Here is a 16,187-nt window from a genome sequence, read left to right on the forward strand (position 1 = left end):
ACTGCTGCTCGTCACTGACAGTTTTAGTAAGATGTGGATGTAGCATCAGAAAGTTTGGAAGATGGGATTAGAAGATGAAATGGAGACAAGGTTGTGGGAATGGTTGGGAAACTCACCTTTCTGTGTTAATATTTCTTAAGTTAGAGAGTTGGCCAACAGAGACTTGGTGAACTACAGAAAAGATGGTCATCAGGGAAGTTTTTGAACATGAGAAGTCAGTGTGTTTGTGTATCTACTTTGCCTGGAATCAAACCAGTCTGGGAAAATTTCCCCTTGGAAAGGTCCTGGATAAATGCAGTGTTCAAAAGAAGCAAGTGGAACATTTTTATATAGAGAGCAACATTTTTTTTTCAGATTGCTAATGAAGTTAGCTGTTACTTCTCAACCTCAGCTTTAATTGCCAAAAGGCTCTTTTAATTTTTTTTAATTTAAAAATTAATATTCTACATCGGATTAAAAGCAAGCAAACAACCTTGCTAAGAAAAACAAGGTCTATCCCACCCTCTACCACAAAAAAAAAAGCACCTTTTGCCTTAAATTTGTACCTAAAGCTTTGTTGAAAAGGCATCTTACGATTTTTTTTGAGTATCCTGTCATTATTGTATTTGCATGTGAAGCTAAAAAATAAAAAATAATTATGGTTGCACCCGAAGAAATAAAATTCATTACAGTGCTGTAATAATTTGTATCTAAAAATGTACACATTGACATTATGCATGCTAAGAATCTAGACTGTGTGTGGGTTTTTTGTTTGTTTTTTTGAGTGACTTGGTAATAATTGTTTTTTATTTTTTATGCTTTATTATGTAAAACCTATTACTGAATTAGAGGGGCTCTGAAGTGCCAGACTGCCTTCTCTTGAATTTTTTTTTATCTTTTTTTTCTTCTGACCTCTCTCCTGTCCCATACACCTGTATCTGCTGATAAGCTGTGTTTGCTTATTGAGTCTGTTAGACACTTTACATACTGGAGTAGGTAAGGTAGGGTTATAACTTCTGGTCTCCTCTGTTCATTGCAGTTTCTCTTAGATAATTTCTCTCTCTTTAAATTTAAATTAGTGCAAGCAGCATGAAGTCCAAACAGTTTTTAAATAAATTGAAGATTCCCTAATTGTATTTTCTTTACTAAAAATAAATAAAAAAAAAAAGGTGTTTTTCCATTCCACTGTTGCTGTGCAAAAGAATCATGCAAACCAGAAAGGAAAGTTAATATGATTATGCAAAATGAAAACAATTTCACAAGAACAGCACCCCCCCCCCCAGTGCAAACCAAATCCAAAACAAAACTCCACAGCTGAAATCCAAAACATGGCAAAACAAGCCAGATGCAAAAGGTAGTGCTTTAGGGGAAAGAGGGGAAAAAACCCAAAGGAATAGTTTGCACAGCAGTTCTAAAAATAGACAATAGGAATTGTCACTAAAAATAACCTCTAAAAAGTTAAGATTCATTGTAGATGTTTTCTTCATCTGGAACAAGCTCCTTGAGTTACTTTTACCATTGTTCCTGGGAGTTGTTCTGTTTAAAATAAGGCCTTTTGTATTCTGGAAGACAGTTTTAATTTTGTCCTTCATTTAGCTGTTCTTCCTTTTTGACCTCCACTTCTATTTTGAACATCTAATGACTCTGTGCACTTCTGTGCTGACAGAGGCACTATCCATTTTGAGAGATCCAATTTGTTGTAGTGATCTTACCCTGTCAGTAGACCCTTCATATTTTATGACAATTGCTGTATCCCTTGTGCTTCTTACTCTGACCTTGCACTTCTGCAGATGTCTGCATTTAGATGCCTTCTAACACTTCTCATACAGTTACTCACTTGAGATGTACCTTGTTTGTCAAATGATTTTCTACTCTTGATTAATCAGACTGTTCTGTATGAGATTTTAATAGCTCAATAAAGGAAACATGTTCAAGTAATACATCCTAATCAACAGAACAGACCAAGTAAGCAGTAAGTAACAACTGGAACAAATAAGTAAAGTAGTCTGAGGAGTGACTCTGGAACTACTTAGCTATCTGAATATGTTTTAGTCCAGCAAAAAGAATGGTAAAGAGGTTTCTCAGAGAAAAGCCTGGGCAGAGTGGGCAGTTTATGTCTAAATTTTGGTAATTGGCTACTGCATACATGTTGCCTCTTAGTTGTATGTGATGTAATGAGTGAAGCATTACAGAAATTAACTGTATCACACGTGCTTTTCAGATCTTTGCAATGAGTTACCCAGGCTATCCCCCAGCAGGTGGATATCCACCAGCAGCACCAGGTAAGTTGCTTAGATGAAGTAAGCATTAAATGGCAGTGGTGGTCTGGAGTGGAAAGGTGGCATGGACGAAGAACAAGACTGCAGGGTGTTTTCTTGACTCACCAAAGCTCTCTTTGTGCTCTTGTTAAGTCCTATTTCATCTGTGCTGGGGATTCTGATTTATCTAATATGTGTGTTCTGCCACGTGCTCGTATAAAGTCCATGTTCATTCATCTCAGATGAAGCACAGAGCACTAGGAGATGGTCACAGTTTGAAAAAATTCAGGAAGTGTCAAGGATCTGTTGGTACTGAGTTGTGAAGGTAGCTAGTGAGAAAAACAAGTATGGGGAGGAATCAGTCACACTACTTAAAACCATATCCCACAAAGAATTAGGCTCTTCATTATGAAATTATCCTTAATTCACTATTCTTAGGCAGATGGTTGCACATGGAAGGCAGAGTGCTGTTAAAAAGGGTAGCAATTATAACAATACCAAGCTGATGAAATATGCAACTATTGCTTGGTTATCAGGGTGAACTTTACAGTTTAGTATTGTTGGTAGAAAGAAAGTGGCCAGTTGGAGTTAAGCAAGCTAACTCAGGAAGGGAAAGTGATGTACAGTGAGAAGCCAGACTACTGGGGAGGATAAACTCTATTCCTCAGCAGAGTATTCTGGCTTAAGTTAGACCATACTGCTGTGTGCAGCCAAGTTTTATGACTTGGGTATCTGTGAATGGACCGTCGTGCTCTGTGGGCATCTCTCAAATTTGCAGCATCAGTGGAATTAATACTATCTTCCTACTGGAATACCTGGACAACTTGATAGTTAAGTGAAACTACTCTCTAAGCAAAATATGGTGTTTACAGTGTTAAGTCTTGAGTGTTAACCTTGAAATAGGTTTAGAGTTGTAAATGAGACCTTACAGATTTGGACATGACTAGAAATATCCAGTGAAATTTCTCTTTATATAATAATTGCACTGCTACCTTGCACCTCTTCAGTTGATTTTCCTGTAGTGTTGAACACATATTGCATTAGAAATTTAAGTGGTAAGAAGTTTAAAAAGGTGTAGTTTCTTGTTTCAACGCAGCTGTGTTTGATTTCAGGTAGCAGTCCTTGGGGTGGTGCTGCCTATCCACCTTCAAATCCACCTCCAATTGGTCTGGAAAATGTGTCTGGCTATGCCAACCAGTTCAATCCCAGCCAGATGGCTGGAATGGTGAGTTTGCTTTCATTTAATGTGTTTTACTGTGACTTCCTTAAGTGCAAAGTTATGTTTCTGGCACTGTCACTGTCAAGTTTATCACTTGAATTCTGTGCCTTTATGTCTAATCTGTTTAGGTAGTGAGCATTCAATATCATCTCTTGAAGAAAACGGTTGCTGCAAGCTATTCCTTCTTTTAGGAAAACAGCACTAGTTAAATGTTGATTTAAGAGTCTAGTTTCAAAAGTCATGGACATAAAACTAATGTAACTTGGCTTTTGCTGTGTAGAGGAGTGGGGAAAAAGACTACTAACACAGAGTATCCTCTGTTAATATATTCACATTGGCAAACACAGTCCAGATTTTGCCTATTACCTGGATTTTGCCCAGTCAGAGTAAGGAGGTATCAATGACTCATCCTTGAAAAGAATATAGGATTGACTATCTCTTATAAGCACTGATGTTTAACAGATGGAAGTAAAAACCTTTTACACTGATTGAAGAAAATGCAGACATTTCCAGGGTGATTTTTTTTTTTCCATAGAACAGAAGTGAGTGACACTTCTGACAACTTTAGTCTTCAAAAATCTGTTCTGCTGCATAAGGAATGCAGTTTGTAGGAAGACATTTGCATTATAGATGCCTTCCTGAGGCAGTGATTAAATGAAGCGATTTGGCAGCCAGCAGGCAAAATGAGCAACAAACTATCTGGGGTGCACATGGCAATATCCACAGCAAGTAGCTTCTGATAATACTGCAGTCACTAAATGTCAGTTCTGGTCCCTCTGTAGAAGAGGGGTCGAGCGTGTCACATGGGGAGATGACATTGATGTGGTGTGTCTTTGTGGCAGTTTCTGCAGAAGTCTTTCCAAATGTAGTCTGAAATCCTGCAAGTTGTAAACCACTAACACATCGAATATCTATAAAACAGCCAAAGGTTGCTCAGAGTAAGACCCTTGCACTCAGGGGATGCTGTGATCATGCAAGGCAGCAATGGACAGAGAAAGATTAAGCATATGTTTGTGTTGCTGGGATTATTTGGCTTAAGTTTTTAGAGTCAGAGGTGTGTGGCCATGGATATGCTTTGGTGTGAGTGGTGTGGGATGCAGTGGCAGTTGTGTTTGTTGGCTCTGCTGATGGTCACAGTGAAGCAAGAGTCAACTGAACACAGGCAGGTTTTATCCATTCTCCTTGCTAGTAAGGCATGATCAGTGCAAAGTTCTTTTATAGATGTGTGTCTGTCTGTGTTGGTGAGGGGGGAGGTTGTATTGTATTGAGCACATTACTGAAACTGAGCTGTCTGTACCCCTTCCTTTCTCTTGCTGTATTGGCTGTCACTGCAGGCAGCCAACCTGGCAGGGACCTTTGGAGGAAATGCACCACAAGGCATGTATCCTTCAACACCTGGGGGTTATCCACCAGTCCCTCCAGGTGGCTTTGGGCAACCTCCACCAGGACAGCAGCCCTCCTATGGGGGGTATCCACCATCAGGAATGCCAGCTTACCCAGGATACCCAGGCCAGCCCGCACCACCACCTGGTCAGCAGCCTATGAACTACCCAGGACAACCACCAGCAGCTTACCCAGGGCAGCAGCCCATGCCAAATTATCCACCAGGTCCAGCTGTGAATCCATCTATGCCCTCTTACTCAGGAACTACAGGACCTGCAGTAAGAGCATTCACTGTTTTTTTTTTTTTCTGAGATGTATATGTTTCTGTGCATTTTCTTCATTGTAGTAGTGTAAACCAATCCTCAAATTGAAAATAAAGTTATGAAAAGAAGTTTGAGAGAAGAGAGAGAGAGAACCTTTTCAGATGGAACAATATATGACTGGAAATGAATGCTGTTTTACTGTATTATCCAAGAAGAAAGATTCGATGTGAATTCAAATTTAAGGAATCTTGCCTTTCCTAACTTTATGAAGTATTGTCAGTTGTATGTACAGTATCATCAACCCTAATTACTGGACAGCAGATTTAATATCAATGAACCTTCTTGACCTTGCATTAATTCGTGTGTAGAAATGAGCAAATTTTTTTAGGTAGGGTTGTTTTGAGTTCTTTCTATTACTTTACTCACAAAAAGAAAATGGGTAACAGTAGGCATCTTTCCAAAGTAGTAAAACACAGTATTTTACTGTTTAATACTAATATGCAACTCAATTTGATCTCATTTTAGCATGGAAACCGAGGCACAATCACTGATGCACCAGGTTTTGACCCTCTGAAGGACGCAGAAGTCTTAAGGAAGGCCATGAAGGGATTAGGTGAGCAGTCTGTGGATTTACATTTCAGTTAAAAGTAGAATTGCAGCTTGATTCAGCACTGATCTTTCTCCATTGTTGCACATGTACTGAGTGGGATAGTTCACATGTGATTGTCCTTGGTTATCAGAAAAATCATTGCAAGTTCTTGTAGGCATAAACAACATAATGAGTTTGGTTTAGTTTTTTCTTGTGTTTTTTTTTGTTGTTGTTCTTACTGTGTTTGATTGGGGGTAGAGCTTGAAGTTCTGTGGCCGTACGCAAGAGTAGATACTGTAGATGAATTAAAGGCATGCATGTCCTTCAGCTGGGTTCAGAAGAGTTTAGGATCAAATGGAAGCAGAAAGCTGAGTCCTCACACAACATGCTGCTCATTCTGTGGTGTCTGTGTGCCTGTGCAGGAACTGATGAGCAAGCCATTATCGACTGCCTTGGAAGTCGTTCGAACAAGCAGCGGCAGCAGATAATGCTGTCCTTCAAAACAGCTTATGGGAAGGTATGTACATCAGGAGAACAGAGGGAAGAAGGAATATGAGCCTGCATTCCTTCAGTGGAAGTCAGAAGGCTTAGTGTTGGGAAAAAAAGGATTGGGAAGAGCTTTAGGGGAAGGTGGTTTGTAAGCCATAGCCTGCTCAGGGTGCTACTTTTTACCCACTCTTGAATTCTTCATGCAGTGTTTCAGATAAAACATGTAAAGCAGTTTCTCTCCTAAATCATTACTTTTACTCTTTGATCTGTGCAGTCTATTTAATTGGACCTTAATTACCTCAATGTACATATTACATTATTCTGGTTTTAGTGTTAAGTGGAACAGCTTTACTTTGAAGATACATGATTGGTGCTTGTGCATAAAGAATTCTAATTAAAATGCATATTTTTCGTGTTTACTTTTGTTAAGTTTGGTCTTTATGCATTTTTCCTTGTTTTTCCTTGTCATTAGGATTTGATCAAGGATCTCAAGTCTGAGCTATCAGGTAACTTTGAGAAGACAATCTTGGCAATGATGAAGACACCTGTCATGTTTGATGCTTATGAAATCAAGGAAGCTATAAAGGTTTGTGTAGGAGATGCAAATTTTTAAGATAGAGGAAATAACTGAGCTGCTAAAATATTTGGTTGCCATTTAAAAGCTTGGACTTACCTTCCCTCCTCTGTGTCCAGATGTTCAACCCACTGTTTGACTGTTCTGTACTCTGTTTCTTGGAAATATATGATAATAAAATGGAGAAATGTTGTTCCCATAAGTTAAGGGTAGAGACTTATTTGATAGGTTTGTGTTGTAACAAAAAATATATTGATAAAGAAATACTCAGAAAAGGCAGAAACCGAGTTCTAACAGTCTCTGCAGTTAATTTGTTACACAGTCTTGGGTAAGGCACTGAGGCAGCTCTCTTCTAAGCCAGCTACTGTATAGGGAGCTTTTATTTTTGGGGTTTTGCTTAGAGCTGTAATAGAACTGGTTATAAACCCACTCAACTTAAGGGTTTCCAGGGACTTTACACTTGGTACTCAAGAATAGTTCAGAACATTATTTTCACAAACATTTTGGTCAGTGTGTACCTTTTTTTTTATCTTTTTACCCACCTCAAAAGTGTGTTTTCCTATCTCATGCTGAACCTTCTCTGAAATATTTATAGAAGTTTTGAGTACTTTATAGCAATCAGACTATTTTATAAGCATTTAGATTTTTTTAAAGAAAACCAGGTCAAACATTTGTATTTTAAGACAATGTTTGAATGAAGGTCAGTACATATATTTATGTGATCTTTAGTCACAATATGAAACTATCTATGAGGATGAAGTAATATTAGCTGTATTGTAATTGCAAATGCTATCTATTAGTTAGTGATAGTTACCTGTTAGAATCAACAAATTAATCATTAATGGTAAAAAAAATGGATTCTTAACATGTCTTAAATCTGGGATGAAGGATGAGATTTTTTAAATGAAAGCTTGTTATCATAATTTCAATTATCTGTTCAATTTTGTATCTTTAATACATATCTGTGTCTTAGAAACATCATTAGTAACATTTAAATGGCTTTGTCTTTTTCTTTACAGGGTTATATTCTGATTTTTTTTATATAATTTTATTACATTTCTTTTATACTAGGTTGTAGGAGAAAGATGAGAATCTGAAATCTGTTTTCTCCTTATGCCTTGTTTCAGGGTGTTGGCACAGATGAAAATTGTCTCATTGAAATCTTAGCTTCTCGCAGTAACGAGCATATTCAGGAACTCAACAGGGTCTATAAAGCAGGTTAGATTTGCTCCATACAGATTTTCTTCCTTTTCTTACTTAATCACTGACTGATAATATGAATTTAGGAAATGAGCAGGGATATGTGATGATTCATGATTGCATCTCTTTTCCAGAATTTAAGAAAACGCTGGAGGAAGCAATAAAAAGTGACACATCTGGACACTTTCAGAGGCTTTTAGTTTCACTTTCTCAGGTACTTGCCTGCTGGGATTTTGGAATTTGGTTTGTGTGTGTGTTTGTAGGTGAGGGTTTTTTGTTTGGTTGGTTTTGCTTTGTTTTTGTTTGGTTGGTTTTTTTATTGTTGGTGGTGTTTTAATTTGAAAGGAGCCCATCAAAGCCCATCAGTAACACTTCTGTATCTTCTAATTCTTTCAGGGAAACAGAGATGAAAGTACAACTGTTGACATGTCTCTTGTCCAGAGAGATGTGCAGGTCAGTGGAAATGCTTCATCATTTCTAAGTACAGTGAACTCAATACACTGAAATTTGACTGTGTGGTTTCTGCTTACTGTTAGTTTTGGACACCTTGTGACTTCTCCTAATGTAGTGCTTAAGTTTCAGTGGATGGAAGTGATATGAAAAGCCCTGACAGAGCATTAGAGCCATGGAGGTGCATTACAGAGATGAAGCTCTTAGGTATAGAGTCCATAGGATATTTTACTTCCATTCTGTCAGCTCTCTGGGTTTTCCAAGTGTTGGATGATGCCATTGTGCTGTTTGTTAAGGAAATTGCCCAAAGAGATTTGAGGTGATATGTGTATGCATTAAATTTTAATCTGTTCAACACCTGCTTTAGCTTTTGTGTGTTATTTAAGGAACTCTGGATTTTTGCAGCAAATAAGGCACTTGTATTTAGTAATGCTTGCCCTGTTGCTTTTCCTGTATGTTCCATTTCCTCACATAGCAAAGGGAGAACCCTGGTTCATTTTAGCTTACTACTGTCATTTAAATAGCAATGTAATAAGCTTTCTACATAGTATGCCTTAGCCAAAAGACAAGAATGTCCTAAAACACACCTAGAGGTGTAGAAAAAAAAGCTAGATGTCAGGGCTACTAGGAAGAACAGTTTTCAGGTACTCCTTAAACAATTTCCCTTCCTTTAGTAATCTGGAGCTCTTGTGTTTGAGCACTTATGCATCAAGATAGAAATGCAAGCAGAACGTATTATAGGAAAGTTAGAACTATTGCTGTTTATTGCTTGCTCCTGTTTTCCAGCAGTACATAAGCTAAGAAATAAATATAAAAAGTGGAGAGGCTGTAAGGAAGCAAATCTGTAACTCAGCTGTTCAGCCTGACTACATTTCTGAGTAATGAAGCATGAATTCCCTCCCTGCTTAGGAGTTGTATGCAGCTGGAGAGAACCGTCTGGGAACTGATGAATCCAAGTTCAATGCCATTCTGTGTGCAAGAAGCAGGGCCCACCTCAGAGCAGGTAATGGTGTCTGAAACAAGTGGGGATTTGATTCTGTTGTGTGTAAAGGTGAAAATGTACAACATCACTCTGTCCCTGAATTTCCCCCATCTGTAAAATGAGCACAGTGAGATATCAGTGAAAAGCAGGGTGAATTCTGCTTTGAAAAGGCTGAACAAATGCTGCACATTGTAGTCATCTTGTTTAAATATCAGAGCAGGTAGAGGTCATACTTGTTCAAATGTTTCTCTGACAAAAGAATTGAAAAACTAGAGTTGTCTCAGCTTTGCATACTTGTGTTGTGCACAAGACACTTGCAACCTTCCCTTCCCTTTTTACTTGTTAGTATTAGGTGTAACATCAGTCTGTAGTGGTGGGAATGTTTTAGTAACTACATAGAACTTTTAGAATGTTCTGTTGGGGTATTGAGGTACTTGAATGTGGGAAAGGGGTGTGTATGAGAACCTGAATATTTTCTTCTTAATTTTATTGACACCCAAAGCCTTTTCTAGAAGAATTGTCACTATTTCCCTTACAATGGTTTCTTGGTCTAACCCTTTAATCAGAAGGACAGAACTAGACAGGCTAGAAAGAGCAAGATAAGGTGTAAATGGAACAATATACTTGATAGCACAGTGTTAGTCTTTGAGATGCTAAAACTTGTGTGAATACAGTACAGTATCAAGTTGAGAAACGTGATTTAAAGTGAAGCCATCCAGCATGTACCAACACCACCCATTTTTGCAAAGCTAACTCCTGAAAACTCTCTTTTCTTAACAGTCTTCAGTGAGTACCAGAGGATGTGCAACCGGGACATTGAGAAGAGCATATGTCGTGAAATGTCTGGAGACCTGGAGAAGGGCATGCTGGCTGTGGGTATGTGTCATCTCAGCAAGTGCATTTCTGGTATTCTGCTGCAGCTGAATTGGCTCACATGGCATCTGTGTCTTCAGATAAGGATGTTCTTGTTGGCAATAATTCCAGTTTCCTGCTTTTCACGTTGAGCTTTCTGTGAAGTCACTTGTGGTTGGTAAAGTGGGGCACTTAATTCACCTCAAAATGACAGATCAGGCTTTTGCTGCAGGCAACTACAGAATTTAAATTGTTAAAATGAGGAGAGAATTACTAACTGTACTTGACACTGTTTTAAGAAGTGAAGAGAACCTGTAGCAACTGCTGAGTCAGTGAGAATGGAGTATTTGGGACAGCCTTGGAAATCCAGCAAAATATAGGCATTGACTCTGATTAGTTACCTCTGCCTCCTTTTAATAGAAAGAAAACTTAAATTTGATCACAAAGGGGTTATTTTTTTCACATTTCCTGTGTTTACAGATTTGTTAAATCTTTGTTTTTAATTGCCTTCAGTACTGAGGAGTGAAAAATCTTACCTCAGATCTACTGCTGTCCCCTCAGAGGTCGTCATTGATTTCCATGAGGTTGGGACAAGGCCTCCAGTTGTTGTGTAGTAGTTTTATCTGAAATGTTTTATTCTAGATATAGTTGTGAGCCACTTTCTTGTCTTTTGTCTTTACATCTCCATTTCTTTTTATGTTTATTACTGTAAACATACTGTGGTACCTAGAGCTCCTACTTTAAAGGTGTTTTTCTTTGATTTTGAAGATGATAGTGATGTAACAAAAAACCATAAAAAAGAATCCCAAACCAAAAACCAGACACAAAAAAAACCCCAAAACTCCTACCAAAACAGGAAAAATGAACTTCGCATCACTTGGAAATGAGATATGAGAGGATATTTGGCTCAACCACAACAAATTTTTTTCATTGAAGTTTCCAACAAAATCTTTCAAAATGCGAATCAGTTTTAAAAGCTTAATTTTTTTCTCACCTCTTTTGTACATATGTGAACTATGTAACTGCTGTTCTTACTCTGCTTGCCACAGTGGCACCATACTGGTCTTTTAATGACCCAAACTGAGTCTAGCTCATTGTATGTGATACATTTTCAGACCTTTTCCAGGATTCAGAATTTGTCACCTCAGAAAGTACTGTTAGAAAACCAAGCTTAGGGAAAAGAGGTATTTCACAGTGTCTGTAGTGAAAGATTGCCTTGGTAAAGAAACTTTATTCTCAGAGTTTGGAAGTCATTTGACTTAATGGAGCTTTGCAGTGACTTGACAGGTCTCCATGTAGATACAGATTCAAAACTGAGACTGTGTCTTGCAAACAAGTCATTAGCCTTCAGAACAAGGCTTGTCATTAATATTCACTGAATAACTCCCTTTATTGAATAGATTTTGTGGAGTTTTTTCTATTTATATGTATATGGACTTATATCTGAATCAGTCAATGATGTTAACATCATTTGTTCTGTGAACCTTATTTGCAGGAAAAAAAGGTTTTCTAATTGAAAATATTTAATTTTGCTTTCTTTAAAGCTTTCTGGATTGTACAACTGGTAACTAACAATAACATCTTTAAACATCTTAAAGTGCAAGTGTGTTGTTTTAGCTAAATGCAGTGATACAGAAATGTGCATTTCATTTTGTCATTCATTTTTGAGTAGTATTATATGTATCATTGACAGTTGTGTGATGAACTGCTATCTCTCATCTACATTTTCCTGCTCAGAAAAGTACTTCTTCCTATATAGAATGTGTGTTGCCATGAAATAATATTTAGGTTTACCCCTTTGGTTCTGTATTGATTTTGTGTGATTGATTTTGATACCCTTCTGTGCTATAAGATGTCAAGCGTGGTCTGTGTTCTCTGTAGTTTGCCACAGATTGCATGATTGTTTACTTGTAACCAACATTGCATCAATGTATAGATTTCAATTCTGATGAGTGATGGAGGATTCTTTCGTTATCCTGATTAACATGACAGTGATTTGATTTAGATTTTGCTCTTTCAGATTTCTAATGAACTGTGCTAATTAAATATAAAATCCGGTCATTACTAAATGAGCACATTAAGAATTTTTCAGTCCTAATGAACTTGGTGGCTAAAATAGAACTTTAAAATAAGGGTTGTGACAGCTCACCCTTAAGAGGAAGGAAGCACCTAAGATTCTCTGCTATCGTAGGTGGCCACACTTTGCACGTGCATGGCTTGAAAATTCATAGCTAAGAAGAAGCTAGGAGCACTATATGTTCTTTCAAGTCTTCTGCCACCTTCCCATCCCCTCTTTTTCCTTTGTAAGCAGGAATCTGGTCATTAGACTTTGAAGGTTCATTTTGGCTGCATCACAGTAGATGGTTTCTGGTGACAGAAAAGTTTGCTTTGAGCCATGAAGTGTAGGTTCTTTAACTTTATTGCAGCTACTGTTTGGATTAAAAAATATTTCAGTGACTAACAGAAGGAGTGGAAGCTGCATTGTATCAAGTGTATGTTTATGTAAAATTAAAGCATGTGACTGTATAGGATAAACTGAAAAAATTACTGAGTTCTGATTGAGGAGGAATGGCTGATTTCTGTAATACTGTTTCTTTTTGCAGTTAAGTGTCTCAAGAATACACCAGCTTTTTTTGCAGAGAGATTACAGAAAGCTATGAAGGTAAGTGCCTATGACAAGTTACATAAACTTATAGTGTGGGGTTTTTTTAATTCTTGTACAGCTCATTGGAATGAACTGTTCATCTGAAGGGATTACATTTTTTAGTGGGCAGATGACTAACACGATGCAGTCATTATTATGAAAGGCTGGAAGAATTTAGCTAATTTGATCCACTTAACAGAGAGATGAAAACAACCATACATAAAACAAAGTCTTCACTTGGTGAAACACAAATATGCTTAAAACTAATTGAAATTGGTATCTCTTAAGTAGGAAGGTCTAGCAGAAATAAATAAATAGGCCATTAAACTTACTAAATTTTCCTGTCCCCTTGTACCACTGTCAATCCCCTTCTTTTTTTTCCGAACTGTTCTTGTGCAAAGAAATTACTTAGTGTCCTACCATGAAATTTAATTTGTTGAAGCGTGATAGGCCAAATTCTTTTCAAGCTTATTGAAGTCAGTGGGGTTCTGCTAGTAAACAGGCATTTTGGGGGGGATGAGTTATTTTATCTTTAACCAGTGCTGTAACATACAGCATTTCCACCCGTCATTGATACGTTACATTGCTGTTCTGTTCATTTCAGGGAGCAGGAACAAAAGACAGGACTCTGATCCGAATCATGGTGTCGCGCAGCGAGGTTGACCTGCTGGACATACGTGCGGAATACAAGCGGATGTACGGCAGATCCCTCTACACAGATATCACTGTAAGGCTCGGAGATTTTTATCTTTTCTGCCACGACATCCTTCAGGGGGGTGGATACTGACACTGAGTAGCTGTTAACTGCTCTGAGCGTAGCTGTCTGTGTTGGTTTGCTGCATTCATGGGGATAGTGGAGGCTGGCGGGGCAGAGAACAGACAGCACTTGCTTTTGCATGGGGGTAGATGAGCTAGAAATGGGAAGGAAGCTATCAGACAAGGAAAGAGAAATTGGTCTAGAGGGGTTTCAGAGACCTGGTTTCTGTCCCAGTCTCTGAATATGATCTTGTAGAAACCACTCAGTCCTCCAGCTGAGTAACAGTGGTGCTCTACTTCATATGTGTGTTGAAAGAATGTAAAGCTCCTAAAAATCTTGTAGAGGATTTCTTTCTCTTGAAAATACAAGATTTTGGAAGGAGACTAAACTTCAGATTCTTTCTCAGTTGATCCACCATCCTACTGTTGTTAAGAGCCTTAGCAACAGTCAGGAGGGTGCCTGGACAATGGCAGGGGAGTACAAGCTGGAGGGAAGTGACTGGTGCCACTTTCATTTACCTTGTAATGAGGGTGCCAAATCTCTTAAGCCCCAGTTTATTCCCTCTGCTGTTGACACTGAGGGGCTGTAACTTGGTGGCATTTAGAAAGAATCCTGCAAAGATTCTGAAGGAATAGGTGTGTGCCAAATGTCTCGATTTGCTTGCCAGCAACTATATGGCATTGCTGCCATTTGCCACAGAGGATTACCCAGCAGGAGCTTTTCCCAAGTGTGTAACTCTGAAGGAGTGCTTCTATGACAATAGTTGCATGCCCTGTAACCACCAATGTATGAGTAAAAAGCAGTGAGACACTAGTGGGAAAGCTGTGCATCTTTTCCCTCCACACTTCTCCTTTGTTCTGACATTCAGAAACAGAACAGGCCATGCCCATTTAATGGATTGAACTTAATCAAAACTTGGTTTCAGTAAATATGGAGCATGCATATGCACAGTTATGTATATGTAAACTCTGCTTCTTATTTCTGTAAAAGTAGAGCCAAATCATCCCTGGAAAGAAAGTTCTTAGTTCTTCAGCCCTGGCTTCATCTCTTTTGGTTGTTCTTTAACTTTTCTTTTTCTGCATTCCTTTCCAGGGTGATACTTCAGGAGACTACCGGAAAATCCTACTCAAGTTGTGTGGTGGAAATGACTAAATGGAGCATTGAGCTTTTCTTAAAAAGCTTCTATTTTCATGTTTTTGCTGTAAAGCATCTTTTTTTCTCCAAAAGTAAATGTGTAATGACCTGTTTCTTCTGAAGCAATTGCATTTTAAAAGATAATATTGCATATATCTTCAGTTCAAAAATAGTAGGTAATAAATGCCAAAACCACCCAAAATACCAAGCTTATGTGCCATCTGCTCAGGATTCTGTATAGCACTCTCAGCAATCCGTGAATGGCAGGTCATTATTTCTTTTCTGCTTATATCATGCTGAAATAATGTTTGTTTTATAAAACAAAAATCACAGTTGTATGATTTAAGGTGTTGTTTTGTATAAACATTGCGTGCCATTTTAATGCAAGTTTTATATATACGGTATGCACAGTTGGTTTCAGGCTGTCTGACTCCCTGATATGTGGAGATAGCAGCTTGAGTTTTTGTGTCTAATTAAGACACAAAAGAAGTTTTAAAGAAGTTTTGTCAAGTTCTGTTTTCTTTCCTTGATTATTTTCAAGGAAGATGTGTTCCACATTTCATTCTTGCCAAGGCAACCTGTCACGAGGCAGTAGTAGTGTTTACAGCAGTAAGGATTCTATGGTTAATGTTTAAAGGTTTTACACTGTGCCTTAAATATATGTATGTAAGAAGAGATTATGAAATTAAAGCTGTCTGAGTCTTTGCAGATTATGCTTTTTGGTGTTCATGTTGATTTATTGTGTGAGTAATTACTCACTTTATGTCACTTTCTTTTTCCATAGAAGTTCTCTGCTTGAATCTACAGGATTATTAGGAAACTGTTGTGTTGATGAGAGCTTGGTACTTATTTGCTGTTGATGAGCAATTGTCTGTACATGATATATGTAATCTGTAGTTATTGCTCAGTATTTTCACTTTTGCATGTTGTATTTTATCTTATTCTTGGAACTCTGAATTTTTGTTCTCTGCTAGCATGGATGGCATCTCTCCAGCTTGTCATTCTCAAAAATAGAAACATCTAGAGGAAAAAAGTACAAGGGGGAAGAGTTTTTTCTAACTAGGTCAGTGAGAATAGGCTGCTTGTTAATCAAGAACGTGCAAACCCCTCTTATTTCACACTCATAGGCATGCACTGTCTCTATTGTGTAAGGACCAGGCAGGTCCTTTTTCCTAGAAGTTGTGTTGCTGTTTGTCTTGAAAGAAAATGGTGATGTCGTGGATTTAATTCTTGATTGTTTTGTCAGTATGGCAAGGGAGAAGAGTGTAGAGATTATAGAATATGGTAGCCGTGTGTCCACATGACAAATTCTGGCCAGGATGTGCTGACAGGACTCCTGTTTCAGTCAGTGGCAGCAACGTGACTTATGTCCAAAGCCAAACTGCTCCATACACTCATTTCTGTCAGACAATCT

General features: G+C 38.0%; 1 protein-coding gene across 2 annotated transcripts; it reads left to right on the forward strand.

Moving 5' to 3' along the window:
- The first annotated feature begins 960 nt into the window (after positions 1-960).
- On the forward strand, positions 961-16,090 carry ANXA11 (annexin A11). 2 transcript variants are annotated; one of them, XM_018068945.1, is made up of 15 exons: positions 961-975; positions 2,201-2,261; positions 3,350-3,462; positions 4,791-5,117; positions 5,628-5,715; positions 6,114-6,208; positions 6,653-6,766; positions 7,882-7,972; positions 8,089-8,168; positions 8,351-8,407; positions 9,314-9,407; positions 10,167-10,262; positions 12,842-12,900; positions 13,487-13,609; positions 14,732-16,090. In XM_018068945.1, the coding sequence occupies exons 2-15, from the start codon at positions 2,210-2,212 to the stop codon at positions 14,789-14,791; spliced, it is 1,449 nt and encodes a 482-aa protein (XP_017924434.1). In that variant the 5' UTR covers positions 961-975; positions 2,201-2,209; the 3' UTR covers positions 14,792-16,090. The 2 variants fall into 2 exon arrangements, with proteins under 2 accessions (XP_017924434.1, XP_029819031.1); XM_029963171.1 differs by lacking the exon at positions 961-975 and having other exon boundaries at positions 2,188-2,261.
- Positions 16,091-16,187: the final 97 nt, after the last annotated feature.

Source organism: Manacus vitellinus, unplaced genomic scaffold, assembly GCF_001715985.3.
Source record: "Manacus vitellinus isolate BGI_N305 unplaced genomic scaffold, ASM171598v3 scaffold_54_pilon, whole genome shotgun sequence".
Classification (NCBI taxonomy): domain Eukaryota; kingdom Metazoa; phylum Chordata; class Aves; order Passeriformes; family Pipridae; genus Manacus; species Manacus vitellinus.

Excerpts from the sequence above, each read along its gene's own strand:
- ANXA11 (XM_018068945.1), top strand. The coding sequence starts at position 2,210 with ATGAGTTACCCAGGCTATCCCCCAGCAGGTGGATATCCACCAGCAGCA. Across the intron at positions 8,169-8,350 it reads TTTTAGTTTCACTTTCTCAG|GGAAACAGAGATGAAAGTAC; the intron begins GTACTTGCCTGC and ends TAATTCTTTCAG. Across the intron at positions 12,901-13,486 it reads GATTACAGAAAGCTATGAAG|GGAGCAGGAACAAAAGACAG; the intron begins GTAAGTGCCTAT and ends TGTTCATTTCAG.